The sequence below is a fragment of the Tamandua tetradactyla genome, chromosome 4 (assembly GCF_023851605.1).
Source record: "Tamandua tetradactyla isolate mTamTet1 chromosome 4, mTamTet1.pri, whole genome shotgun sequence".
Taxonomy (NCBI): Eukaryota; Metazoa; Chordata; class Mammalia; order Pilosa; family Myrmecophagidae; genus Tamandua; species Tamandua tetradactyla.
Genome location: NC_135330.1, coordinates 186,914,976 through 186,941,875, shown reverse-complemented (window position 1 = coordinate 186,941,875; position 26,900 = coordinate 186,914,976). Strand labels below are relative to the sequence as shown.

Below are 26,900 nucleotides of genomic sequence, written 5' to 3'. Positions count from 1 at the left end.
GTAAGTCTGATAGTGGCCTAAGCAAGCTTTTTTGTTGTCTCCTGTATTCCACATTCTTAATAATTATAATAATTGACCAGAGTGTTTTCGTACACTCTGTGCTCCTCAGAGCAGCCTGTCAATTAGTCAGAGCAAGGGTTTAGACCCTTGCCACAGAGGGGGAGATGAAGGTCAGAGTGGTGGAGTAATAGGCCCAGGTTGCACCGTGCTACCTGGCCCAGCCTTTCTATCTCCAGCTGCTGAGTGGCAATTCCTCCATCCCTGTGCATTCCTCCAGTGCTTGTTCTTTCTCCACCCTCTGCTGAGGCCCCGTTCTGGACGGCCCCCAGTGGTCACTGGTCATGGTTCCCTGGTCCAGAGAAAGGCACCACCGTCGGCTTCTTTTTCCCAACCAGACAATGTAGGCATCCTCTGTCAAGCCAACATCACCAAATCCTGTGGGTTCTGCCTCTCCAGCCCCATTACGTCTGCCCATTTCTCTCCACCCTGCAACTTCTTACCCATTGAAAGGGGGGAAGACCCCATTGTCTCAGGCCTGAACCATGGCACCCACCTTCTCACTGAGCCCAGGTTGGTGTTCTGTAGCCCTATGTCCCCCATTCGCCATCCTCCTGGCATATTACAGCCCACTACCTTCCTGAAATTTCAGCTCGGAGCATAGCACTCGTCCGCTCGAGACCCTCTAGTGGCTCCACGTCCCCTGCAGCAGGCCCTGTTCCCCTTGGGCCCTGGCCTCCCTGTGCCCGCTGGGATCCGGTGTGCTCCCTGACTTCTTGGCTTATGCTGCCCGCATTGGGTGTCCTCTCGCCTCTTCTCCTGGTACTTCCTTAAAGTACTCCTTAAAGTTCAGCCTCCCCTACTGCCCCCCAACTCCAGCCCCATTAGCATGCTCCTCACCCTGTCTGGCATGCATGCTGTTGGGTGTGTGGCTGCTGGACTGTTTGCCTGGATCCCACCCAAATTGAACGCTTTAGCTTGTTCACCGTGGCCTATCCTGTGTCCAGCATAGAGCTACTTGCAGTATATGTTTGTGAGAGTGTGAATACAAACCCTGGCAGGTCCCCATCGCTGTTGGGAATGCTTCTTGGCACACAGGATCTTTCATGAGCGGGCTCCCTCCTTAGTGTGCACCTTCCCAGCACAGCCATGCACTGGTGCCATGGGCAAATCACTCAACCTTGTGCCTGAGCTCTTCATCTGGAAGGTGAAGACATATAAGCATGCCTCATCAGAGTTGTTATAAGCAGTAGGTGAGATAACACAAAAGGCTTAGAATGGAGTGTGTTGCATAGTCACTGGGACCATGACCTGACCCCAGCAGGTTCTTCACTCAACTTTCTCAATCTAACCGTAAGGACCCTCCTGTTCTCCCTCCTGCCCCAGTGCCTTTGCTGTTTCATCTGCCTGAAATTCCCTACTTCTCAAGCACTCCTTTTTCCTTGGATATCTCCAACTCATCCCTCTAGTTGTCTTCCCCTCCCTACCCTGCCTAGTTTGGAATTTTTTTTTTTGGTGGGGGGGGAGTGTCCGTAATTCTTTATACATATTATATATTTTATTTAAATAATGGATTTTCTCATCTGCCCCTCCATCCAGAACTGGGAACTGCTTGAAGTCAGAGGCTGACTTTCGGCATCCATAGGACCTGGTCTCAGCGCTGCCCTTGTGGGGCATTTAGGTTGTGCACTGCTCAAGGACCTCCATGTGAGAGGCGATCTTGTGTGCGAGCATGCACAGCATATGTGGAGACTCCAAGCCACTCCCAGAAGACCTGGGCAGCAGTGGGCACTGCTTTCTAATAAGCCTCATGGGCTTTTGTGGTCAGGCGTGTATCTGGAGAGCATGTGGGACCACACTGCACTTTTGTGATGTGCGCTGAGGCCATTCCTATCTCTCTTAGGCCGCATTGGTCCACTTTCTCCTCTTCGTTCAATTCCAGACTTGTGTGTGTGTGTGTAAGAGAGAGAGAGATGGATGTGGTATGTTGTGGTGTCAGGGTGTTCTTTGAATGGGCCAGTGCCGCCCATGGGGCTCTAGAAAATTCCCCCAGGAATTCATGTTGTTCAATAACATAGTATTGATAAAATTTACTTGAGGCAGTATAATTCTCACAAAGGCACCACAGGCCCTCCCTGTGGTTGGGGAAGTCAAGTCTTGGGGGGAACCATTCCTTGGCTCTTCCCCATTTGAGGACTGGAGGCCACTTGAGCATCCCGTTATCCTGGCACCAGCACCATTTGTCATAGCCCCAAGCTGGTAACAGTCCAAGTGTCCACCCGTGCTAGAATGGCGCAGTAAGCTCAGTACATTCATACAATGGGATGCCATTCATCACTCCCACTGAAAAACGGCACCTCCACTACACACCATGTGGATGAACAACCAAACAATATTGGACAAATAGAGTAGACACAAATTGCACACAGACTGCAATCTCACATATATCAAATTCAGAACCTGTTCAAACTAATCCTTGGTTTAGAAGTCATGATGAGTGGATGGGGAAAGGGGTGTTTAGGTGTTGTAATAGTGTGCTCCTTGATCTGGAAGCTGCTGCAAAGCTGTGTTCTCTTTGCCAGTATTTATCAATCTTTTATAATTTATGCTTTTAAAAAAAATGTTTAATCTTAAATAAAGATTCCCCACCTTTGTTTCCTACAAAAACTTTTACTGCTCCTTCCAGGTTTCAGCTGACCTAACTGCTGTGCTTCATGGAGAAACCAACAGGCCTCTGGCACTGTAAATGTCCCTTATGCCCCTGTGGCTACCCCGTTGTCCATACGCACAGGCTCTGGCCAGGGCGTGGCTAGCTCCTGAGACCTGTCCCCTCCTTCTCTGGGTTGCTGCTGTTCATCCAGGCTGTCGTCCTTCTGCCGGGTGAGCTGCAGCTGTCCCTTCCAACCCATCTTCCAGGCGACCTCTAGACCCCGCTTCCTAAAATGTGGTTGAAGGCCATGTAACTCCTTAGTTTCACGTTGGGCAGTGGTTCCCCACCTTCTACACTGAGTCCAGACTCTCGGCATGGGCTTGAAGACCCTTCCAAATTGAACCCCTGTCCACCCCCACATTTCCTAAATAGGGCAGGTGGAACCTGCAGGTTCTCACCTTCCTTATTCCTTTGCATATGCTGTTCCCTCTGACTGGAATGGCATTCTTCCCAACACTCAGATTTAGCAGTTATCCGCACTGAAGCATTTCCCAACTTTTTCTTTTATTCTCCCAACTATTAGATGTTTTTTTCTTTCCTCTGTTCTTGGACATCTCTTTTACTTTGCCTGTCTTACCATCCCCTTTCACTTGACTGTAAACTTGCAGAAGGCAGCATTTTGTCTCCTTCATTTGGCAGCAAATGAGATGTCATGGGCATTTGATCAGTGTTTTCAGGTAGGCAGGTGGATGGGCAGATGGGGTGGGGGGTTCCTGGATGGATGGTGGGTAGCAGTTTGATGGATGGGTAGGAGGGTGCGTGAATGTGTGACAGATGAGGGATGAATACATTTTGACCTATCTGCAGGCCCCACCCTGCATGGGTTATTTGTTGTACAAGCAGTATGTCTAATTATGGTTTTCAAAGAAAGGGGAGAAAATCAAAGATTGGAAACCAAGTGATTTGTATGAATTCTTATAGGAAAAGAAATACCTCCTCTGCCTGTTCCCAGACATGCTGAATTGCTTCTAGGATTGTCCATACGTGCTTGGCAGCTCCTTGAGAATCTCTCAGTTTTTTTGTTTTTTTTTTTGCTGGAATGGAAACTTATGGTTTTAGAAAGTTAGGTATTTCAAAACAGATGCTTAGACCACGAAGTCACTGAAAATGAGAGTGGCTGCAATATGCTCCATTTTACACCAATTAAACAGAGCCCCTGGGCTTCTGGCCCACCGCCAAGAAGGCCAAGGGAATCTCAGCTGTCCCTGGATTTACTAGTTACATTATCTGCATAGTCTTAAAAACAGTCATTTCAGTGACTTTAAGATATGTATGTCAAAGTACAAATTTCATGTTTAAAAATGTATTTAATCTTAGTATAATCTTCTCTCTTAGCTGTCTTGAGAAAAGGGGTAGTTAAAACTCTTAAAGACCTCCTCCTCACCTCTCTACAAAAAGAATGGTAATTTAAAGTCATTCCTTAGTATTTACTGTTGTTTGTGGTTATATAATATACTTGGAGTTCGTTCATGTAAAATTTTTAGAACAAATCCTGTCACGTAGTAAGTATTCAATAAATATTGGCTATGATTTCTTTTTTCTCCATGAAAGAAAAGGCTGTGAACCAGAGTTCCAGTTTACAGTTGGAAAACACCTTACCTAAGTCCTAAAGTGGCAGATCCCCTTTAAAGGTTGCTCTTTTTTGGATGACTTTTTCTTCATTAAAACTCAGAGTTATTCTATTTAAACGTCTGTTCATTGAGTTCTGTGGGGTGAAAGGGAGTGGTGAGGGAGAGGGAAGGGAATGGAGGCAGGAAAGCCGGGAGCTTTGCCTTTACCAGCAGTGGGAATCAGTGCCCACGTGAGGATGACTAATTCTATAGGTAATAATGACGAGTAATAACAGCAGCCACAGTTTGCCGAGAATTTACCTTTGTCCCAAGGAGCGTTGAGCCCACGCAAACGTGGTCTTACTCGATGCTTTATCACCACCATATGGCCAAAGCTTGTCTCCATTTTACAGATAAGAGGGCACTGGGGTGAGGGAAGTGAAGTTACTTCTCTAAGGTCGCGTGGCCGGTCAGGGACTCTAGTGGGCATGGCCACCCGTAAAGCTGGCCACTCACAGCAGTGTCAGGATTTGGGCTTCAGTTTGTTTTATGAATGAATGACGGGTGTATTAAGTTGAATTAAGGAAGGGGGTGGGTATATTCCACTACTGAAAAGTGCCTTTGTGACATCTAGTTCTATATGATGAGGTCATTTCCATGTCACAATAGTGGATGATCTAGAGTATAGCATGTATTGATGGGGCCACTTGCCCTCAGCGTGGTCATAATGTACCATGAGAAAGAAAGCACCCACGTGCTCCATCAGTCTCCTCCTGTATAGGTATCCATTTCTACAAGAAAGATGCACGTTTTTTGGCATTAGGGTGGAAATGCTAATAAGACATGACCACCTTGTAAGAAAATCAAGGAAGTAGTTACTTTCAAAGCCTTATAATGCATTAGTTTGGGATTACACACCTTTAATGTAACAAGTTTTGTGATATCTTTCAGGAAAACTGGGAGGGCTTTATAAAGAGTTATTTCCAAAGATATGGAAGGACCCCATCAACTTCCAGTGGGTCAGCAAAGCCACGGGGGTGAGGGACCATGGTGTGGTTTGGGAATTGAGAGCGGTTAGCAGGAGCAAACCAGAAATCCAAGACCCTACAAAGAAGATTTAGCCCTAAATACTCACGTAATGGATTTCAAAATGAAATTATAATGGAGCATTTTAAAGGAGCTATATCAATTTTCAGTACTGTATCAATTTTCTGTACTGCTATTCTTGCCTAGGGTTGAATATCTATAAGCCAACATCAGCTTTTGGAGATTTACTTTATTACTGATTACATGTGACGAGAAACATCTTAGAGGCTCTCTCGTCATGCACTCTGATCATCCCTGAACAATATTTTGGTCATTTCTGAGAGGGGATATGTTCTTTCTCAGTCTTTCCAAGTGGAATATTTCCAAGATCACAGTCCATTTCTGCAAAGTGTTATGAACATTACATGGAAACCACAAGTGAACATTTTTCTCCCATTTATTTTCTTTTTCAGATAGCGTGGTGATGATTTTCAAAATGAAGACTCTGGAAAATTTCAGGTTCTTTGTAGGAGCTCTGAAAATTGAAGGAAAGAAGATTTTCAAAAGGAAGTTGTTTTGAAAGTATGTTTACAACTAACTGATACTGTTGACAGTTTTTTTTTTAATATTAATATAAAACATAAAGAAGATTATATTTATGGTAAAAAGAAACTGGACTAACAATGAGGCCAAAGACTTTTCCTGCCACAACATATTCTGGAAATAGCAGGCAGCGGTTGCAGGAGATTCGCGAAGGGTTAAAGCAGCCGTCCAAGTCTTCGGTGCAGGGCTTACCCGTGGGACCAAATAGTGATGCTTCCCTGGAGACCAAAGTCTTGGGGGGCAAGGATGCCACCAGGCAGCAGCTGCTGAGAGCCACCCCAAAGTTTGGACCTTATCAGAAAGCTCTGAGGGAAATCCGATACTCTCTGTTGCCTTTTGCTAATGAGTCGGGCCCTTCCGCAGCTGCAGAAGTAAACCGACAGATGCTGCAGGAACTGGTGAATGCAGGATGTGACCAGGTGGGTATAAACCTCCCTCGGGGCTTCCTGTGGGCTGCTTATTGAGTACAGTTGAAGCAGCCCAAGTTGCTTTGGCAGCATTTGAGAATTTTGAATTAGTTACTACCCATGGAAGTGTTTCTATGTTAAAAACTCAAGGCCCCTTTAATGTGTCATTAAATAGTTTTCTGCCTTCTCTATAAAAGGGTCTTCTTAACTGCTTTTCCTCTCCAGACAAGATTCAGAAGCTTCTGAACTCTCCTGAAATTGTACCATGTGTGTTTTCTGACCTGTTCTTGTGAAGAAGAGGACTTTTGGGGTTATTCTGAGCTGTCATAGGGAAGAGACTGGCTTCCTCATTTTGTTTTCGGTTTTTGCAATTTTTATACTAACACAGATTGACTACCTTCTGACTACTGTTTCTCTTTTAAGGAACAGTAGCTGTGGGTGCGTGGGTGGTTCAGTGGTAGAATACTTGCCTGCCATGAGGGAGACTCAGGTTGGATTCCTGGCCCATGCACCCCACCCCCCAACCCCCCAAATTAAAAAAAAGACAGTAGCTGTGGTGCTGTTACTGGAGATATACCCTTTTTAGGGGGATGAGAAGGACTACAAAAGAAAAAGCTTGAAAAATCATCATCCAAATGGTGGCAGTGCAGTCTTAACTTCTCAGTTGCTTCAGACATCATTTTACGTAAATACACACTTTATAGCTATACATTGGTGACCCCTTAACCATTGGCTTACCTAAATCTAATCCAAGTTGAGGGGCAGGACTATATGAGCTGAAACTAGCGTCCAGTTAGGTAAAAATGTAATTAGTAAAGTGTAACCTGTGAAGATATAATTGCCTTGTGAAATGACTTCTGAAAGCCACTGTTTTAACACCTGTCATTTTAAAAATCACAGTCGCATGAAAATGGAAGTAAGCTAGGTACTTTTACTGCCTTGGAAAATGAGACCTTCTCCAGGCATATTGGAATGGCCTGAGTAGTTTTTGTTTCTTTGGAATAACCTAATTACATACCTGCTGGTATCACTGTCCCAGTAAAGGGCTGACAAAAGCAGCCTCAATCCTCTTGTATTTTATTACCATAGAACTCGACTAGAGAATTTACATTTCTTAGATGATATAATGTGTTTGCAAAACTAATCCTGTTATTTTGTAGGGGGCTTCCTTGACACTTTGGGATACACTGGGATTAATTTGTGTATAGCAGGCATTGTTGTGTGAAGAGTTGGTTTTACAAAGCATCGGCTCATGAATAATGTGGTGCGGAGTGTTTTAGCAGTAGAAGCTGACAGCTAAGGCCTGACCTTGCTCATTGTGAAAATATGAAGCTAAATGTGCTGCCAAGTGCTATCCCCTAACAAACAGAGCTTGATGGTTTTGAAAGCAGGGAAGGAGCAGTCCTGGGGAAATACTGGAATGATATTGAGGAGGGACGTCCAGGCCAACAGCAGAGCTTAAAATCTTCCCCTGTAAATCACTTGCAAACAAAAGAGGTAATCAGAGCTCGGGGGTTCTTTGCAGTTGTGTTTCAGCTGTGATGAAAAGAAACAACTCAAGCAAATAATCCAAAATACAGGTGGAATCTCATTATGGTAAAATCCATTAGTGATAATTACAGTGCGGGAAATAATGAAGCTGGTGCGGTTTCTAATACAGTAAAATACAAATAGAGTAAAATTAAGCATCTTGACACCAATAAAGTTCCCATCAACATTTAATTTATGGTAATTGGCGGCAGAAAGGGCTTCGCTTACCATATTTAATGCCCCTGAAATAATTCAGTTTGGCACATAGTGTTCCTTTATAACTTAAAACAGATGCACCTTCGCTCTTACTATCCAACTTGCTTTGAGAGAATTCTGGTAGAAAAGTCATTATGTGAACCCAAATAATGTGAGGGAAAAAGTTTGACCTTTACCTCAAGATTTGCCTGTGTATCTATTGGGTAAAGCTGATTATTAAAATTCCAATAGGGCGGGCCACGGTGGCTCAGCAGGCAAGAACGCTTGCCTGCCATGCCAGAGGACCCGGGTTCGATTCCCGGTGCCTGCCCATGTTAAAAAAAAAAAAAATTCCAATATAATCGGTAAAGAGAATTCCTATTGTTGCAGGTTTTTTCCCTTTGTCTCCCAGGTGACACCTGTTAATTTAGACTCAGTTTGGTCTTGTATTTTAAGTGACAACTTTAACCCCTTTACTTACCAGAATGGCAATAAATTGCAGTTTTTCCAAAGTCTTATAGGTACTTGGTAGTGGTATTTTATTTATTATTTGTTCATACGCATGTATTAATTTCTTCCATTTTGCTTGGACTTAGACTCACTGAAAATATTTACTTGTGTGTTTGTAAACGGGTGTTTCCTTTTAAACTTTTTATGAAAGCATAACTGACATGCAGAAAGGTCATTTCTGCATTGGACAGTTCAGTGAATTTTCACATGTTGAACACATCCATGTAATCATTTGAGGAGGATGTATTTTTAATTAAAATTTTTTAAATTAATTTTTAAATTTTTTTGAAAATATCACAACAAACGCAAACATTCTTATGATCATACCGTTCTACATGTATAATCAGTAATTCACAATATCATCATAGTTGCATATTCATCATCGTGATCATTTCTTAGAACATTTGCATCAATTCAGAAAAAGAAATAAAAAGACAACAGAAAAAAATTCATCCATACCATACCCCTTACCCCTCCCTTTCATTGATTGCTAGCATTTCAATCTACTAAATTTATTTTAACATTTGTTCCCCCTATTATTTATTTTTATTCCATATGTTCTACTCGTCTGTTGACAAGGTAGATAAAAGGAGCATGAGACACAGGTTTTCACAATCACACAGTCACATTGTGAAAGCTGTGTCACTATACAATCATCTTCAAGAAACATGGCTACTGGAGCACAGCTCTACATTTTCAGGCAGTTCCTTCCAGCCTCTCCATTATGCCTTAACTAAAAAGGTGATATCTATATCCTGCGTAAGAATAACCTCCAGGATAATCTCTCGACTCTGTTTGGAATCTCTCAGCCATTGACACTTTATTTTGTCTCATTTCTCTTCCCCTTTTCAGTCGAGACGGTTTTCTCAATCCCTTGATGCTGAGTCTCAGCTCATTGTAGGATTTCTGTCCCACGTTGCCAGGAAGGTCCACACCCCTGGGAGTCATGTCCCACGTAGAGAGGGGGAGGGCAGTGAGTTTGCTTGTCGTGTTGCTGAGAGAGGAGAGGCCACATGTGTGGCTGCACCATTTTGTATCAGTGTTCCAATTTTTTACAAACATCCTCCCCCTGGCAAATTTTAGCCACCACTAATTTGATTTTGAAGCAGTCTGATGTGAGTAACCGGTATCTGTGTCTTGGCGCTCTGAATTGTGGTTGGCATCTGCGGGCTCATTGAGGACGCCAGGGAGCAGGTGTGGGCTCCCTGCTGGTGGGTGTAGCGTGCGTTGTTGGCAGGTTCCCCGCACCTTGGTGCATCTCGATGCTTAGTGCACTTGTAGATGACAGATTCTGATTGGGTCGCCCCCAGGTGCTGCCAGCATCAGTGCTGAAACCCTTGGAGTAGAAAAGCACTTTATCCCTTTGTGTCCTCTAGAGGAAGACTCCTGTGAGAAGTCTCAGATTTAAGTTTCAGAAACTGCTCTGCTTCCCCTGAGAAATCGGGTACGCCTTTTCTCCTGGAACAGCCTGCATCTTGACCTCCGCTCTGCCCCGCTCTGATCTGCTGTGTGGAAGAGCTGTGCCAAGTGTGTGGCTCAGCTCTAAAATCTGTTCAGTACTCTGGCTTCGCCTGTCTGTACTTCCCTGTCCAGAATTTCTGCATTACCTCTACTTTCCCCCCATCTTGAACTAATCCAATCTTTCCCATGTCATCGTGTGTGTTTACGTGTCTTTGATGAAATGAGGGTAGGGAGAAATGTAGACAGATACCAATTTTCTTACACCAAAGTTAGTGTCTCTAATCATAGGCGTGGATAGCACCTTCCTGGGCCTTCCCTCCTCTCCCCCAGCGCTCGCCCAGCCCCCACCCCCTCCATAGCCGCCCGCTTGCCTGCACCTCGGCCTCTGCAGGTGGCATTTGTGTTCTCCAAGATACAGCATCACACATACTTATCTTGGGACCTTTATGACATAAATTTTGTCAGCTAGTAATGTCTTCCCATCTTCACCTGTCTGGATTCTAGTATCTGCCATGGTTCAACTCAAATTCCGTTTTTTTTTTTTTTAATTGTGATTAAAACATATAAAATTTCCCATTTCAACCATTTTTAAGTGTACAGTTCAGTTGTATTAATTCCATGCACAGTGTTGTTTACCATCACCGCCATCACTTACAAAAACTTTTCATTGCCCTCAACATAAGCTCTTACCCATTTAGCGATAACTCCCCATTTCTCCTCCCCCTGCCCCTGTAACCTCTAATCAGTTTTATGCCTCTATGAACCTACTTAATCTGGATATTTCATATAAGTGAAATCATACAATGTTTGTCTTTTTGTGGCTGACCTTTTCCGCTCAGCATTTTATGTCCACCCGTATTGTAACCGTATCAGAACTTCATTCCTTTGGGTGGCTGAGTAATTGTGGGTATATATCACATTTTGTTTATTGATTCCTCTGCCACTGTTGGATTGTTTCCTTATGGCGGCTGTGAAAAATGCTGTACTAGGACCTGTTTGAGTCCCTGTTTCAATTCTTTGGAGTCTGTACTCACATTCTTTCTTGCCCTGGGTCTTGCTGATTCCACCCTGTGGGTGAGAGCGGCCCCTCCCTGTTCAAACTCACATAGGATTTATTTCTCACTCTCAGCGGGTCTGGATACATTGGGCCTTGGGTGGGCGGATTCGGGGCTCTTGCCTGGCCTTCCCCGGCATTCACCGTTCCCAGTCCACAGGCCTGGCTCCTGTGGGTTTGTTTCTGTGCCCAGAAGCCGCGCATGCTGCTTAGCCATGGTGTGTGCTCAGTAAATATTTGCTGCTCCTGTGGTTGATGGGCAGCATAAGCTTTGCGGAGGTGACTTCATCTCCTAAGCCTGGCAGAAACCTTCACCTAAACTGTTGGACTGGACTGCAGAACAGAAACACTATTCTTCCTTCCAGACGTCTGTTTTTTGGTTTTTTTTTTCCAGCTCTAGCACTATGCATTATCGAGAAAACAATAGAGAAAAACCTAGAGAAATGTGACCTCAAAGTGCTGTTCCTTTGTGTTGGGGACAAGATCTCAACTCAGGATTATTTCACCTTTAAGAAAAGGAAAATGTGGACATTTCCTCTTTCTTCCTCTGGAAGGGGAACCACTTTTCATTGTTACTGAATACTCGGAGCTGCCCTGAGATTGTAGAAAGAGAAGAAAAAAAAGTAACACTTAAGGTTAGGAATGTCAGTAATGTAACAGGAAATTGTATTACAATGGCTTTTGGGTGTAGCAGTTCCTTGCCTTTTCCCCCTCTTTTTTTTTTTTAAATTTCTTTTTTGTGGCTTTCAAATTAAATTTGGCTCTAATTGTAAACTGCATCCTTTTTTAAAGTAGGATGTAAAATTCCTCTGACAAAAAAATAGGCAAATCGAACTTTTCTGTGTTACTTGTCTCCTCTCCCGCAGGTTCCCCCCTCTGATTATTAAAGTGATATTTATTTTTGTATAAGTTTAGGAAATACAGAAAAATATAAAGAAGAAAATAAAGACCACCCGTAAGTCAGTCAGCCCAGATAAAGCCACTGCTAGCATTTTTTATATAATACTGGCCAATTTTTTTTCAAATTTTTGAATTGTGTGTGTCTGTTATTTATATATTATATATGTGCACACACACACATATATATACATATAATTTGGGGGGCATAAAATTGGGATCATGTTGTATATATTGTCTTGCGACCGTGTTTTCCCTTGGCACATTCCTCCCTTTTACTTCCATATCTATTCGATCCCCAAGCCCGCTGAGTTCTCCTCCACAATATCTCTGGCATCCGTCCATTTCTCGTTTCCCTTGAAACCTTTCCCCTCACTCTTGGGGCGAAGCTTTTGACCTGGGAAACGGTGTCCAGCTCTACAAGACTCCTGCCCACCCCCGCACCCTCCACGCACTCTCCTTTCCCTGAAGGTCTTGCGCTGGCACCTCCAGCCTTATTGCACTTTCTTGGACTTTCTGATCCCACCCAGCCCCTCTCCTGGGTGACACCCACTCAGCCTAGAAAGCATCTCTTAATGGCATTTATTCAGAAAAGCTGACCTCCCAGCCTAAATTAGATCCCTCTGTTCTCTCTCATGTCACCCTAATTTTCCTTCAGAGCATTTATCAGAATTTGCATTTAAATATTTAATTGTGTATTTTTGTTTGGTATCGGCCTTCCCCTTCAGATTATAAACCCCATGAAGGCAGTGGCTTTGCCCTCTTCTCCACTCTCTAGGATCTGGAACTTGTGAGTTCAACAACATTGGCGAGTGTGTGAAGGAAAAAACATTTCATCATAAATATTTTCATTCAACTATTTATTCTTATAAAGCATGGCTCTTAATGTCTGCAGTGTATTCAGTTTTTCAAATTGATGTTCTGTAATTTATAGTAAATAACTGGTAAGTGAACCTGCTTCCACATAAATCTTTATGGATATTCCATCAGAATTAGTTTTCTTAGAATAAATTTTAGAAATGGAATTACTAAGGCAGATGATAAGAATATTTTTGCAGTTTTTATTCATATCCCTAAATTATTTTCTAAAATTATTGTACTTATACTTCCAACTCTGCCAACAGTGCAAATTACTACTAATACTGCTACTCGGACAACAATAGACTTTGTCAATTTAACAATTTGTTTGATGTTCTTAATTGTAGGAGCAGGTGTGTGTAATGATAAAAAGAATGTGGTAATGGTTCTCCAGTTTTAAGTAGCAGAAAACAATGTCATAACATGAGGGGCTTCTCACTAAGTGTCTGAGACTGGACCCATTTACCTCTTAAAAGGGGATATCTAGCCTAGTACATCAAGCCCCCAAATACATACTTCCTCTCTAAATGACTCATCTTTGCGACAGTACACATCCTTCATGGGCACAGGCACTGCATTCCTGGCAGAGGAACAAAAGGAGATGGTTCAGGGCAGCAAATGTGCAAGGTCTGCTTTTGGGGAGAAGGAAGAGCACAAGAACCCAGGGCAGCGCTGTCGGGTGTGCAGCTTGGGTGGTGCTCACAGCCAGAACTTCCAGCCAGGGTTAGAAATGACCTCGTAGCTGGTCCCTGGGCTCTCCCTCTGAGCTACCTTCTCCCTTTACCCGAACATGCCATGTGAATATCAGTGTTTTCTATGTGTACCGTAATGTGAAAAACGTTGGGTGTCACAAAGAAAATTAACTTAATGTCTTTTATGTCGCAGTGAGTACTTTCTTCCAAAAAGATAATTTTCAGTCTTAGGGTTGAGGGCCGTCTTTAGACTGCTGTCATCCTGGCAGGTGATCAGTGACCATTTTAATTTGGGCTGTTATAGAGTATGTGCTTTGCCCCTTACCATGTGCTTGCTGTTCAGGTAGCTTTGAAAATGGGATTCTTCAATGTTTTGGGGTAATTATTTGGTCCTCCTTCCCCACCCCCACCCCATGGTTTTCCAACCCTAACTGGACTTTAGAATTACCTGAAAGCTTGAAAGCAAACCTCCCCCACTCCCACCAGAGATTGGACTCTTTGCTGGGGAGCGCGTGAGTATTTTGTTTCACATGGGCAGGATCTGGGAATTGAACCCGGGTCTCTGGCATGGCAGATGCGGATTCTGCCACTGAGCCACCATTACAACGCCCTGCGTGAGTACTTTTAAAAAGTGTTCCAGCTTATAACTAACGTGCATCCAGGACTGGGAATTATTGTGATTGCAGACTTCAGCCCCTGCACTGGGCTTGATTGTGGACTGGGTCCTGGGCGGGGGCTCTGAAACACCCTCATGGGTAGTACAGAATTATTAGGCTTCTGGCTTGCCTGCTGTCTGTTTTGGGGCTCCGTTCAAAGTGGTTTCTGTCATTGCCAATCCATTTGTGGATGTAAAGAGGAGGGAAAACCCAAGATGGAATTTTTTTAATATCATGTACAGTAATCTCTTCAAAAGTACTTTTTAAAAAATGTATCTATTGACAAATCTTCACACACATACAGTCCATAAAGAGTACAATCAGTGGCTCACAATAGCATCACATAAGTTTTGTATTCATCATCATAATCATTTTTAGAACATGTGCAGGAAAAGGAATAAAAAGAAAAAAGAAAAAAGAAAAAATTCATGCATCCATACCCCTTACCTCTCCCTCGCACTGACCACTACTATTTCAATCTATTCAATTTATTTTACCCTTTATCTCCCCTATTATTTATTTTTCCATCTGTAGCTTCTTACTTATCTGTCCATACCCGGGATAAAAGGAGCATCAGATGCAAGGTTTTCACAATCCCATAGTCACATTGTAAAAGCTGTATCATTATACAGTCATTTCAAGAATCAAGGCTGGTTCACAGCTCTGCAGTTTCAGGTGTTTCCCTCCAGCCACTCCAATGCATCATAAACTAAAAAGAAATATTTATATAATGCATAAGAATAACCTCCAGGATAACCTCTTGACTCTGTCTGAAATTTCTCAGCCACTGAAACTTTGTCTCATTTCCCTCTTCCGCCTTCTGGTCAAGAAGGCTTTAGCAATCCCATGATGCTGGGTCCTGGTTCATCCCAGAATTTCTGTCCCACGTTGCCAGGGAAATTTACAGGGAAGTGTTTGCAAATACTTCTTAATTCATTGCCTACATACTCTGGGATATATCGGGGTATCACACTAACCTGGACAAACCAACAAAATCTCACACCCTATTCAAGAGTCCATGTACTTATGGTGTTCAACTAAACTGATCATACAAGTTAAATTAGGGAATGTACTACCCAAAATATGAATTTTGTACCACATTAACATCTCTCTCTTAAGTCTCACACAGAAGTTGAACTTTTAAGATATGGTTGAGATCATCCTTTACCCTGTATTCTGGTCTACCCCAGTCCTATCCAGATCAGCTTCATTCATATCTCTGGTGGAAGTCTGATCACTTTTCAACTTTTTAAACAGTTCCTTTATGGGGTAGTGCTGATTTTCATAGCTTCAGAGCGCTAGCTCTAAGTCTTAGGTGTCACATAAATACATCTAATACTGAAGTTTCTGGTAATGAACAGATTATATACAGACAGCTCAGTCTATCAGAATTCAGAAATAACAATCACAACTCCTAAATATATGTGACTGCTGTAAGAGTTTATAATCTAGGACCCTTTATAATAGACCCCAATCTTATAACCCATGTACTCAACATTGGTTCACTTTTATGATTAGCCCAAATGAGTGAGGCATGATAGATAATATTTGTCTTTTTGTATCTGACATTTCATTCAACATATGGTCCTTAAGGTTCCTTCACCTAGTTTCATGCCTCACAACTTCATTCCTTCTTGTGGCCACTCAGTATCAGTTTGTATGTGTGATGTACACATACAACTGTATGTGTACATCACAGTCCTCCCTCCCCCCGCATTCCTCAGTCCTTGTACCCTTAAGCTACTTCCTTCCATTGTGAATCGGGAACACTGCCACCATAAACTAACCAGTGTGCAAATGTCCATTCCTGTTCCCATTCTCAGTTCTTCCAGGTATAGGCTGAGCAACAGGTATCGACTGAGCACACCAGTGTGCAAATGTCCATTCCTGTCCCCATTCTCAGTTCTTCCAGGTATAGGCTGAGCAACAGGTATCGACTGAGCACACCAGTGTGCAAATGTCCATTCCTGTCCCCATTCTCAGTTCTTCCAGGTATAGGCTGAGCAACAGGTATCGACTGAGCACACCAGTGTGCAAATGTCCATTCCTGTCCCCATTCTCAGTTCTTCCAGGTATAGGCTGAGCAACAGGTATCGACTGAGCAACAGGATTCAGGATCATATGGCAAACCCACCCCTAGCCCCTATGGAACCGCCACATTGCCTTCCAAGGGGCTGCACCTCTCATTTTCCTACTGACAGTGAATAGGTACATCTCTTTCACTGGATTTTCTCTAGCACTTGTTTGTCTCCGTTCATTTTTAAACAGTTTTATTCTCACATCCAACCTAAGTAAATAGACATGCCTTCGATGCCATAATCTATATGAAGACATCTTTAAAAGTATTTTAGTAGGATTATTATGAGTCTCAAATTTACAGAGGAGAAAAAAAAACCACAACCATTATCATAGTCACTAACCAGCTTCTCTTCGTTTTGGTATTAAAATTCAATTATCAGAAATCCATAGTTTGGGAGAGTAAAGTAAAATGTATTTTATGCAGTTTTTAAATTTGTTTTTACCTATCTTAAATTTCCTTATTTTCTTAGTTGTGTATTTAGGAGATATTCTTCATAATTATATTTTTCCAATTTGTAATTTTACATAATTGACTTTTTGAGGGAGACAGTGTGTGTGTTTGTTTATAAGTATCCTTGATATCTTTCCTGGGGATCATAACTGCTCTTCTTTTTGTACCACCTTCTGCCCATCCTCGCCATTACCCCCAGCCTCCAGTATTGTCCAGTATAAATAGAAAGTGCCCTACATATATTTCCAGGAGTGAGAGTCTTGCGGGCTTGTATGTCTTTATTTAAAGTCCAACTGAGCTGGCTGAGAGATTCCAGAGTCGAGAGGTTATCCTGGAGGTTATTCTTATGCATCAAGTAAATATCATCTTGTTATTCAAGATGTAATGGAGAGCCTGGAGGGAACTGCCTGAAAATGTAGAGCTGTGCTCCAGTAGCCATGTTTCTTGAGGATGACTGAATAATGATACAGCTGTAACAATGTGACTGTGTGGTTGTGAAAACCTTGTGTCTGATGCTCCTTTTATCTACCTTGTCAACAGACGAGTAGAACATATGGAATAAAAATAAATAATAGGGGGAAGAAATGTTAAAATAAATTTAGTTTGAAATGCTAGTGATCAATGAAGGCAAGGGGTAAGGGATATGATAGGTATAATCTTTTTTTTTTCTTTCCTGTGTTCGTTTCATTTCTTTTCTGTTGTCTTTTTGTTTCTTTTTCTGAATTAATGCAAATGTTCTAAGAAATGATGAATATGCAACTAGGTGATGATGTTGTGAATTACTGATTATGTATGTTTTATTTTGTTTCTTACTTTTTAAATTAATAAATTAAAAAAAAAAAAAGTCCCACTGAGCAAATCCCCATCTACGGAGGCTTAATACACTCAGATTTATTCCCTGCAAAAAAAACAGCCTGGAGGTTGGTGTGGTGCTTCTCTGGGGCCCTCAGGGACCCAGGCTCCTCCTCTCTTTCGCCTCTGCCACCCTCAGCGAGTGGTTTCCATCTTCACGTTTGCCAGGTGGCACCTGTTTAGCCAACATTCTGGGTGGGCAGCCGTGTCTTTCTCAGGGAGCGTCCCCCATGTCTCGTGGCCAGAACCTAGGTACTTGGTTGCAGGCGTATAAGGCCAGCTTGGAAATGGGTACTCAGCAAGGCACATTCCTGCCCCAAACAAAAGTGGGCTTTTGTTATGTTCATAAGGAAGAAAGGCAAAGTGGATGTTGGTGTCTTAGTTTGCTAGGGCTGCTGTAATAAAGTACCACAAACTTGGTGGCCTAAAGACAACAGAAATTCATCATCTCACAGTTCTGGAGGCCAGAATCTTGAAATTGCAGTTTTGTTAAAGCTGTGCTTTCTTGGAAGTCTGTAGAGAAGACTCTGTTCCCTTCTGTTCTCCTCCTGGCAGTGTCTGGCAGCCCTTGGGCTTCATTCTCTACCTCAGTCGTCACATGGAGCTCTTCCCTCTGTCTGTCTGTCCTGTCTCTCCTTCTTACAAGGACCACAGTCTTTGTAAGGCTCTTCCTGTTTGACTTCATCTTAACTAATTGCATCTTCAATGCCCTATTTCTAAATAAGGTCACAGGGCCGAAGGTTAGGACTTGAACCTCTCTTTTTGTGGGACACGGTTCAACCTACAACACTTGGTTAGGAAAAAAGCCACTGTCATTGGGCAGTGTGGCCACAGGCAGATCCCTTCTCTTCTGAGCCTTAAGTCTCTCCTTGTAAAAAAGTTGGGAAATAATTACTGCCACCCCATCAATTTCCTGCGGGCAGGAAAAAAAGTTTGTAAAGTGCCCGGCACATTATAAGCAGGTTCGCAGTGCTGCCCATCGGCGGTGCTTGGAAACTTGGGGCATGGCAGGTGGCTGGGTCTTAGGCTACTTTGGCATATTTTACTTCATAGTAAAATTGCTGTCCTCCTGTCCTTGGTCTTGCTGGTCCACTCTCCCCCGAGTCATTGGAAGATTTGCTCTGACTTGGTGGTATGTGTGCCCTTGTGGTTTTGATATATATTTGGCGAGATAGGGCATGAGAAGAATTATTCATCACACAATAGAAATAAAGGTGGTTTTGTACACAAGGCAACGATTAACAGTGACAAGATTTCCCCAGCCAATAAGTAAACATCCCGTGTAAATCTAGAGCAACTTTATCGGTGTACAAAAGCTTTTATTCAGCAAAGAGCAGTTGTAAGGTTAGCAGCATCTGGCATCCGGGAGAGCCAAGGATGTGGCCGAGTGTCCTGGAGCCAGTCGGACTCTGTGCCCCCCACCTACTGGGCTGACTTAGAGGATGCCTCAAGAATCATAATGTGTTGGTGTCAACTGCCTCCTCTGCCTCCACACCAGGTGGCTTCATTCACCTTTTCTGTCTGGTGTTTCAACTGTTTTTCTGGTGTTTCAGGCAGCAAACGATAGAGCAGGAAGCTCCGGTCAGTAGAGGGTGCTCTTGATAGATATCCTGCCTGCTGTATTTGCATCTCTCCCTTCTGGGCCATAGTTTCTGAGCTCCCCAGTAGAAAGGGGAAACGGGTCAGCAGAGGCCCGGTCTACCTACTCCTTTCCAGGTTTAATTCATAGTTTCAGAATTCTTTCTTCTACAGTGCGAAGGCACGTGTGCACTCTTTCTTTCTTCTTTTCTTTTTCTCAAAGGCCAGGCGTCATTCCTAATAAAAAGGTTGAGATCTCTATCGTGGATTTGTCTTTGGCTCCAGTCTCTACTTCATTAATTATATTAATTATTACTTTTTTAATACAAATTTTATATTATTCCGTACTTTCCCCAATACCTGCTATTTCTTTTCTTGAAGTAACTTTCAAATCTAAGTCTTTTCACTCCAGATACTCTGCTCTCCACCTGGATTTTGGTCTCTGCTTACTCGTCAAGCTTCGTTATTTCCCTCATCACAGTTCGTTCAACCTTCCTGCTCCATTTGGGTCTGCCTCTTTACACGCCGTCTGCCACCGAGCCGCGTACTTTGTCGGCACAGCTCTGCCCGTGCCGTTCTCCGCACCTGGGATGCACAGCCCCCCAGCCCAGCCTGTTCCACCCACTCAGGTCCCCCTTGTGTGATGCATCCCCGCGGCCCTCTCCATCGAGTTGTTCCAGCACAGACTGCTGAAATTTCCCTTTTTGGAAACTTTTCATATAGTGAAAACTACCCATTAACCCACTGTCCAGAGGTAATGAGTATTCTTGGCTTTGTATTATTTCTTTTTAAAATTTTAATTAGAGAAGTTGTAGGTTACCAAAAAATCACGCAAAGGCAGGTCTCCCGTATCGTCCACTTTCCTCCCCCCCTCAGTTTTCCTGTTACTAACGCTACATCGGTGTGACTGTATATATTGCTTTTGTTTGTTTTAGTTAAATTTTTATTTTGGAAAATTTCAAAAAGTAGACAGAAGAGCATAGTGAAACCCAGGTATTCTCATCAGCCAGCTTCAAACAATGATAGATGTTCTTCCTCTCTTGTTTCATCTATCTCTGTAGTATTTTTTTAAATGAACATTTAATTGGGGTATGATATCTAGGTTATTTTAAAGCCTCAAGAGTTAATGGGAGGTTTAGATTTTCTATTTGGTGAGGGTGTGTTTAACAGTTATTTTTCTCTTGGAAACAATGAAATTGTCTAAAATTGAGAATGTTGATGGACTTTTGACTTTGGACGTTATACATGATGCCCAATAGATGGAGGTGGCTGAAGGATACACTAACTGAGAAGCAGATTGGCGAATGATGATATTTACATACAATCAAATATTATGCTCCCACAAAAAGGAACAAAGTTGTGGGTCATGCAACATTGTGAATGAACCTGGGGGACATTTGGTGAGCAAAATTAGCCAGAAACAAAAGTGCAAATATTGCATGGTCTCATTTAGAAAGTGCTTATAAGAAAAAAACAAATCCAAGGCATCATATCACTTCACAAATAATTAAATAGGTATCTTTAAAAGATAAAACAAAAAAGATTTTAAAAACACAAAAGATAAAGGAAAAACATAATTGCAATACCATTATCACATTCAACAAAATAAAATTTCATATATTTAGTTTTAACAATTTTTTGGTTAACATTTCATGACTATTTACCATATAAGTGAAATTAATATTTTTGAGAGATTACTATGCAAATATCACTTAATATTCACAGCAAACCCATGAGAAAGGTTCTATACTTTGACAGTTTTACAGATGAGAAAACTGGATCTTAGGTTTACTTGCACAAGGTAAATAAAGTAGCTACTAAGTAGTGGATCTAAGAATCAAATCCAGGTGTTCGCTCCTGTTCTCATTTTGTACCTGAACTCTTTTCTTTCAACATTTATATATTGAGCATTTTTCCATACTGTTAAAAACTTCATTCTAAAATGGTTTATATGAAATCATGGTGTCTATCATCTGCTAGAATTTATTTAGCAGTAAATTGAACCATGAGATTGTCTCTTGTTTTATACTGTTATGAATAGTGCTACACTACAAATGTTTGTTCATAAATTTTGAAAGACGACTCTGCGGCTTTCCTTGGGCTAGAATTTTAGAAATGAAATTACTCTGGGAACCTTGTTTTTAATTCTTTCATCTAAATTAGTTTTGCCTAGAGACTAGGTGATAAGGCTAAAGGTCACACAGCAGCAAAGGGCAGAAGCAGTAGGAAGACTCAAGTCACATTTTCAGTCATCCTTTCAGTGCTTGTGCTTAGCATTGAGGATTCAGAGATGCCCTGTTGCTGATATCACTCCTCTCAATCAGGTTTGGTTCTGGACCTTTCTTAATTCTATTTAAACTGTTTAAGAAGTAGGTCCACTAATGGGGAAGGAGTTAAGGGGTCGCAGGGGCCCTTATGCTTATGCTATAATAAGTATAAAGACAGAATTTTGAAAATTAAATGTTTAAGGCACTGGGAAATAGCCGAAAGCAGAGATGCCACAAGGGGAGGTGTAATCTCAAAGATGTAGTGGGAAAGGGTAAAAATTGGGAGCTTATGACTTTGTAGCCCAAGGGCTTCATCACAACTATTGGACACAGACTGGGGAGGGAGAAGAACCTCGACCTTACAGTCTTACTGACCGAAGAAGCCAGAGGGCAGAGTTCAGGACCAGAAAGGCAGCTGGGAATATAAAAGGGAAATCCAGACAGTGAGAGAATCACAGGAGTGAGGCACAGATTCTGAGTGTAAACTCTCCCAAGTTCCTGGCTGACAGCTAAACTGTGTCTGTGGTAGATATCTCAAGTAGCCCTAGGAAAAGACAGCAAAGACCAGAGAAGATAGAGCTATGTGGGGCCAGACTTTTGAGTTTGCTGCTTTTCTTAACTATGTACACTTTAGGTGGTAGAAAGCTGAACCCTTATTGGCTTGATGTTTCAGAGCACAGAGCTTGAAATCTATAGAGCAGCTGGAAGTCTGTAGGGAAAGGAGTGGATGCAAGGAAATCACAGAAAGGGTAAACCACAGCTCTCCACGTATTGCTGGCTGACCACTAAATTACACAGGGGATAGTACCACCTGGGTTTTTTGGGAAACCATGAGAATAGAATAGAGATATCAGCTCCTTCATGCCGCAGTTTGAATCCTGTCCATTTACTGCCTACTACCACAAGAAAAGTCAATAACCTCGTGACCCAGCAGAATCCAGTGTCACTACAATGTATTATCCACAATGTCCAGTTTTTGAGCAAAAATCAATGCACATGTAAAGAGAAAAAGGAAATGTAACCTCACTCTGAAAAAAAGGTAGGCAATTAGAAACTAACTCCAAATGGAACCAGATGTTGGCTTTAGCACACAAAGAGCTAAAAGCTTTTACAAATATGTCCAAAGAACGAAAGGAAAATGTATTAAAAGAACTAAAAGAAAATATGGTATTAATGAATGCAGAGATAGGAAATCTGAGCAGAGAAATGGAAACTACAAAAATGGAAATTCTAAGCTGAACAGTACAATAACAAATGAAAATATTAGGTAAATTCAATGTAAGATTAAGGATGACAATAGAAAAAAATCAGTAAACTTAGATAGAAATTACCCAACCCAAAAAGCAGAGAGAAAAAAGTTGAAGAGAAATAAATGGAATCTTAGGGCTCTGTAGGACAACGTGAAGTGGTTCAGTATATCTGAAGAATAGAGAAAAGGGCCAAAAAATATTCAAAACAATAATGACCAAAAATTTCCCAAATTTGGTGAAAAACAACATACAGATACAAGATTCTTAATGATTGTAAAGCAGGATGAAAACATAAAGCATCCCTAGCCATATCACTTTTAAATCAACGAAAGCCAAAGAGAAAGGCAAAATTTTGAAAGCTTCCAGAGAAAAATATGTTACATACAAAGAACATATATAAGATTAGTGGCTGATTTCTCATTAGAAAATTAAAAGTCTTAACATTTTGGAATGACATATTCAAAATGGTTAAGGAAAAAATAACCTTGCCACAAAAATTCTGTATCCAGCAGAACTTTCCTGCAAACATGAAAGTGAAGTAAAGACATTTCTAGAGAAATGAAAACCTGAGAAAACTTGTCTCTGTGAGACCTGCACTAAAAAAAATGCTATACAAAGTTTTACACCAGATGACAACTCAGATATACAGAAAGGAAAGTGAAACTTCTAGAAATGGCAAGTATGTGTAAACATTAAAATTAATACTTTCCTTTTCTTTTAATTTCTTTAAAGGACATATCACTATTTAAAACAAACAAAAACAACCCTGTATTGATGGGTTCCTCATTCATATAGATGCAATTACAACACTATGGATGGGGGCAGTAAGTGAAAGTGTATTATTGCAAGGTTCCTATATTTTATCCAGTGATTAAAAATGAACTTTTAAGTAGCTTGTGATAACTGAAAGATGTATATTGCAAACTTTCATGCAACCACTAAAATGTAACTTAAAGAGTTAGTGCTAGATAGTCAATAGAGTAATTAAAATGGAATACTAACAGATGTTTGATTAACATGAAAAGAGGCAGGAAAGGAGAAACAAAGAAACAAAAAATAGGTAAGTAGAAATGGCAGATCTAAATTAAACTATACCTATAATTACAATTACTGTAAAGGGGTTAAGCTCTCCAATGAAAAGGCAGAGATTGTCAGACTGAATTTTAAAAAAAAGCAAGACACAACTATATGCACTTCAGGAGACACACTTTAAATACAATACAAAAACACTGGTAAAAGATATGACATGCAAACAGTAAATGTAAAATAAATGTAGTGACGATATTAACATCAGACAATACCTTTAAGGTGAGGAGTATTACTCAAGACAAAAAGTCTTATAATTAAAGGGTAAATACTTATTTTAGGTAGATTTAATGAGAAGTATGTGTTTAATAACACAGTTTCACAATATATGAAACAAGAACTAAAATAAGTAGGCAAATATACAATCTTTGGGGATTTTGACTCTCAATAATTGATAGAATAATTAGGCAAACTGTAAAGACATGGGAGACTTGAATGACATTATCAGCCACTTTAACTTAATTCACATCCAGATAACACTACACTCGATAACTGCAGAATACACATTCTTTCACGTGCACTTTGAGTGTTCACTAAGACAGACCATTTGTTAAGATATTGAACAAGTCTCAGTAGATTTTCAAGGAGAGCATGTTCTCTTGTCATGATGAAATTAAATCAGTGAGAACAACAATAAAAAGCTTTAAAAGCCCTAAATATCTGGTTATTAAACAACTCACTTCTGAGTAACTCCTGAGTCAAAGGAGAAACCATAAATAAAATTATAAAATATTTTAATCTAAATAAATCACAGCATATCAAAATTGGAAGGTTCTTCTAAAGCAGTGCTTAGAGGGAAATTTATAGCTTCAAGTGCTTACTTTAGAAAAGAAGTCAAATCTAAAACTAGTTATGTAAGGGCCTTCTTCAAAGGAAAGAAATAATAAAGAGAAAATAATGAATAAAGATAAACAGTAGAGTATATCAATGAAATCAAAAGCTGACTCTTTAAAAAGAGCAATAAGATTGATAAACCACTAGCTAAATTTATCAAAAAAAACAAAACAAAATAAAACAAGACCCACCAGATAAAACAAATGACTAGTTTCAGCAAAGAATGAGGAAACACTACTGTGGATCCTAAAAATATTTTAAAAGATTATAAGGGACTATATGAACAATAAATTTTTTTTCCAGTGAATTTGACAACTAGATGAAATAGGCAAATTAAACAAAAACTACCAAAATTGACACAAGGAGAAATAGGAAAAATTGAATACCTTAATAACTAGTTAAGAAATAGAATTCATAATTCATATCCTACCTATAAAGAAAAATATAGGCCCAGATGGCTTCACTGGTGGGTTCTGTCAGACAGTTAAGGAATAAATAATAGTAATCATAGCCAAACCCAGAAAATAAAAGAGGAGCTAATAGTTCCCAAATAATTTTATGAGACCAATATTACTCTGTCAAGACTCGACAAAGCCACTAAAAGAAAACTACAGACCAATATATTAATTATTTTATAAATGCAAGCTTCCTTACCAAAATATTAGCAAATGGCATTCAGCAAAAAGATAATAAAAAAATAATGACCAAGTGTTATTTATCCCAGCATGCAAGGTTGTCTTGACGTTAGAAAGTGAATGTAATTTGCCATATGAACAAAATAAAGAGTAAAAGGTGATATGTCAATTGATAGAGAAAAAGCATTTGACAAAATATAACAACCATTCATAACTAAAACTCATGGGCAACTAGCAATAAAAGGAAATATCCCCATCTTGCTAAAGGGCATCTGTGTAAAATTCTCAGTTAACACTACATTTAATAATGAAAAACAGAATATCTTGGCTTTAAGTCTGAAAGATAGGAGTATCCACTTTCACCATCAGCGGTCCAAGCCAGTGCAATAAGGTGATAAAACGAAAAGTACACAAGTTAGAAAACAAGTAAAACTGACTTTGTTTGCAATTGACATGATCTTTTTTGTAGGAAAAAGTAAGAAATTTTTTGAGATGCTGCCAAAACTCATAATTTCTTATAATAATTTAGAATGGTCACATGGTACAAGGTCAATATGCAAAATAATAATAATAATTTTTCTGTATTTTAGAAATTGAACAAATTTATAATAATATTCCTCCGGGTAGAGAACCCACCATCTATGAGCCAGCTGACCATGTGTGGTTTATACTGCTCTAGATGATGCTGTGAATAATGTCCATTCAAGACTTGGTCATATCTGGATCAATAATTTCGAGTCCAGAGCTAATGAAAAGCAGGCAGATTCATGGACTGTTGCCTCACCTGACATGAATAAAGCTAAATACCTAAATAATACTATCTTGAGGAAGACCAGGAGGTAGAGTTACCGAACAAGATGGGTCCACTAATCTTGCTACCTTTCCTCTCAAGAAACCCTCCTTGGGTCTTCCTGTGAATGGTGCCTGTTTTAGAAACTGGAATGGAACATACCAGAAACAAAATGGCTTTCAGAAGGGAATTTATTAAGTTGTAAGTTTATAATTCTAAGGCCATAAAAATGTCCAAACTGGGTGCACAGATAGTTCAGTAGTAGGTAGAATGCTCGCCTTTCATGCAGGAGACCCAGGTTTGATTCCCAGACTATGCACCTCCCAAAAAAAGATGTCCAAACTAAGCCATCCAGATAAAGATACTTTAACTCCAAAGAAGGGCTGATGAATGTCTGCTCGCTTTCTCTCCTTGTTTCATAAGACTTCCCTGGGGGCAGTTTCCTTTTGAGAAACTGAAGTCTCTGTCCGCATGGGCTCTGAAGCTTTTTCCAAAATGATTCTTAAAGGGTTCCAATAAGCAACCCCACCTTGAATGGGTGGAGATACATCTACATGGAAACAGCCTAATCAGAAGTTACCACCCACAATTGGGTGGGTCTCATCTCCATGGAAACAATAAAAAGATCCCACCCAGCAATACTGAATGAAGATTAAAGGACATGGCTTTTCTGGGGTGCATAATAGCTCCAGACTGGCACAGTGCCCATCCCGTGTCCCGCAGACCCAACCTGAAACTCTTTCACCTGTGTACATAAATTACACCTCATTAAAGTTGGTTAGAAAACTCATTCAGAATAATAGTAATGGGTTAGCCTTAAAAAGGAACTCCGATTATAATTGATAATGACCTGTTAGATAAATTAGACCCATGAATCCAAAAACAAAAAGTTAGGTCTGAAGCTGGATTGCACATAAATGCTAGTGGATGGG

General features: G+C 40.9%; 1 protein-coding gene across 4 annotated transcripts in view; it reads left to right on the top strand.

The window, feature by feature from the left end:
• The window catches only part of LATS2 (large tumor suppressor kinase 2), an 87,893-nt gene that overhangs the window by 7,568 nt on the left and 53,425 nt on the right, over window positions 1-26,900 (top strand). Inside the window, exons 1-2 of one of the 4 annotated variants that reach the window (XM_077158821.1) lie at window positions 4,914-5,038; window positions 5,757-6,305. In XM_077158821.1, coding sequence (XP_077014936.1) covers window positions 5,967-6,305 — 339 coding nt within the window. In that variant the 5' untranslated portion in view covers window positions 4,914-5,038; window positions 5,757-5,966. Of the gene's footprint in view, window positions 1-4,913; window positions 5,112-5,159; window positions 5,453-5,756; window positions 6,306-26,900 lie in introns of those variants that run through there. The other 3 variants (XM_077158820.1, XM_077158823.1, XM_077158822.1) reach the window with 3 other exon arrangements.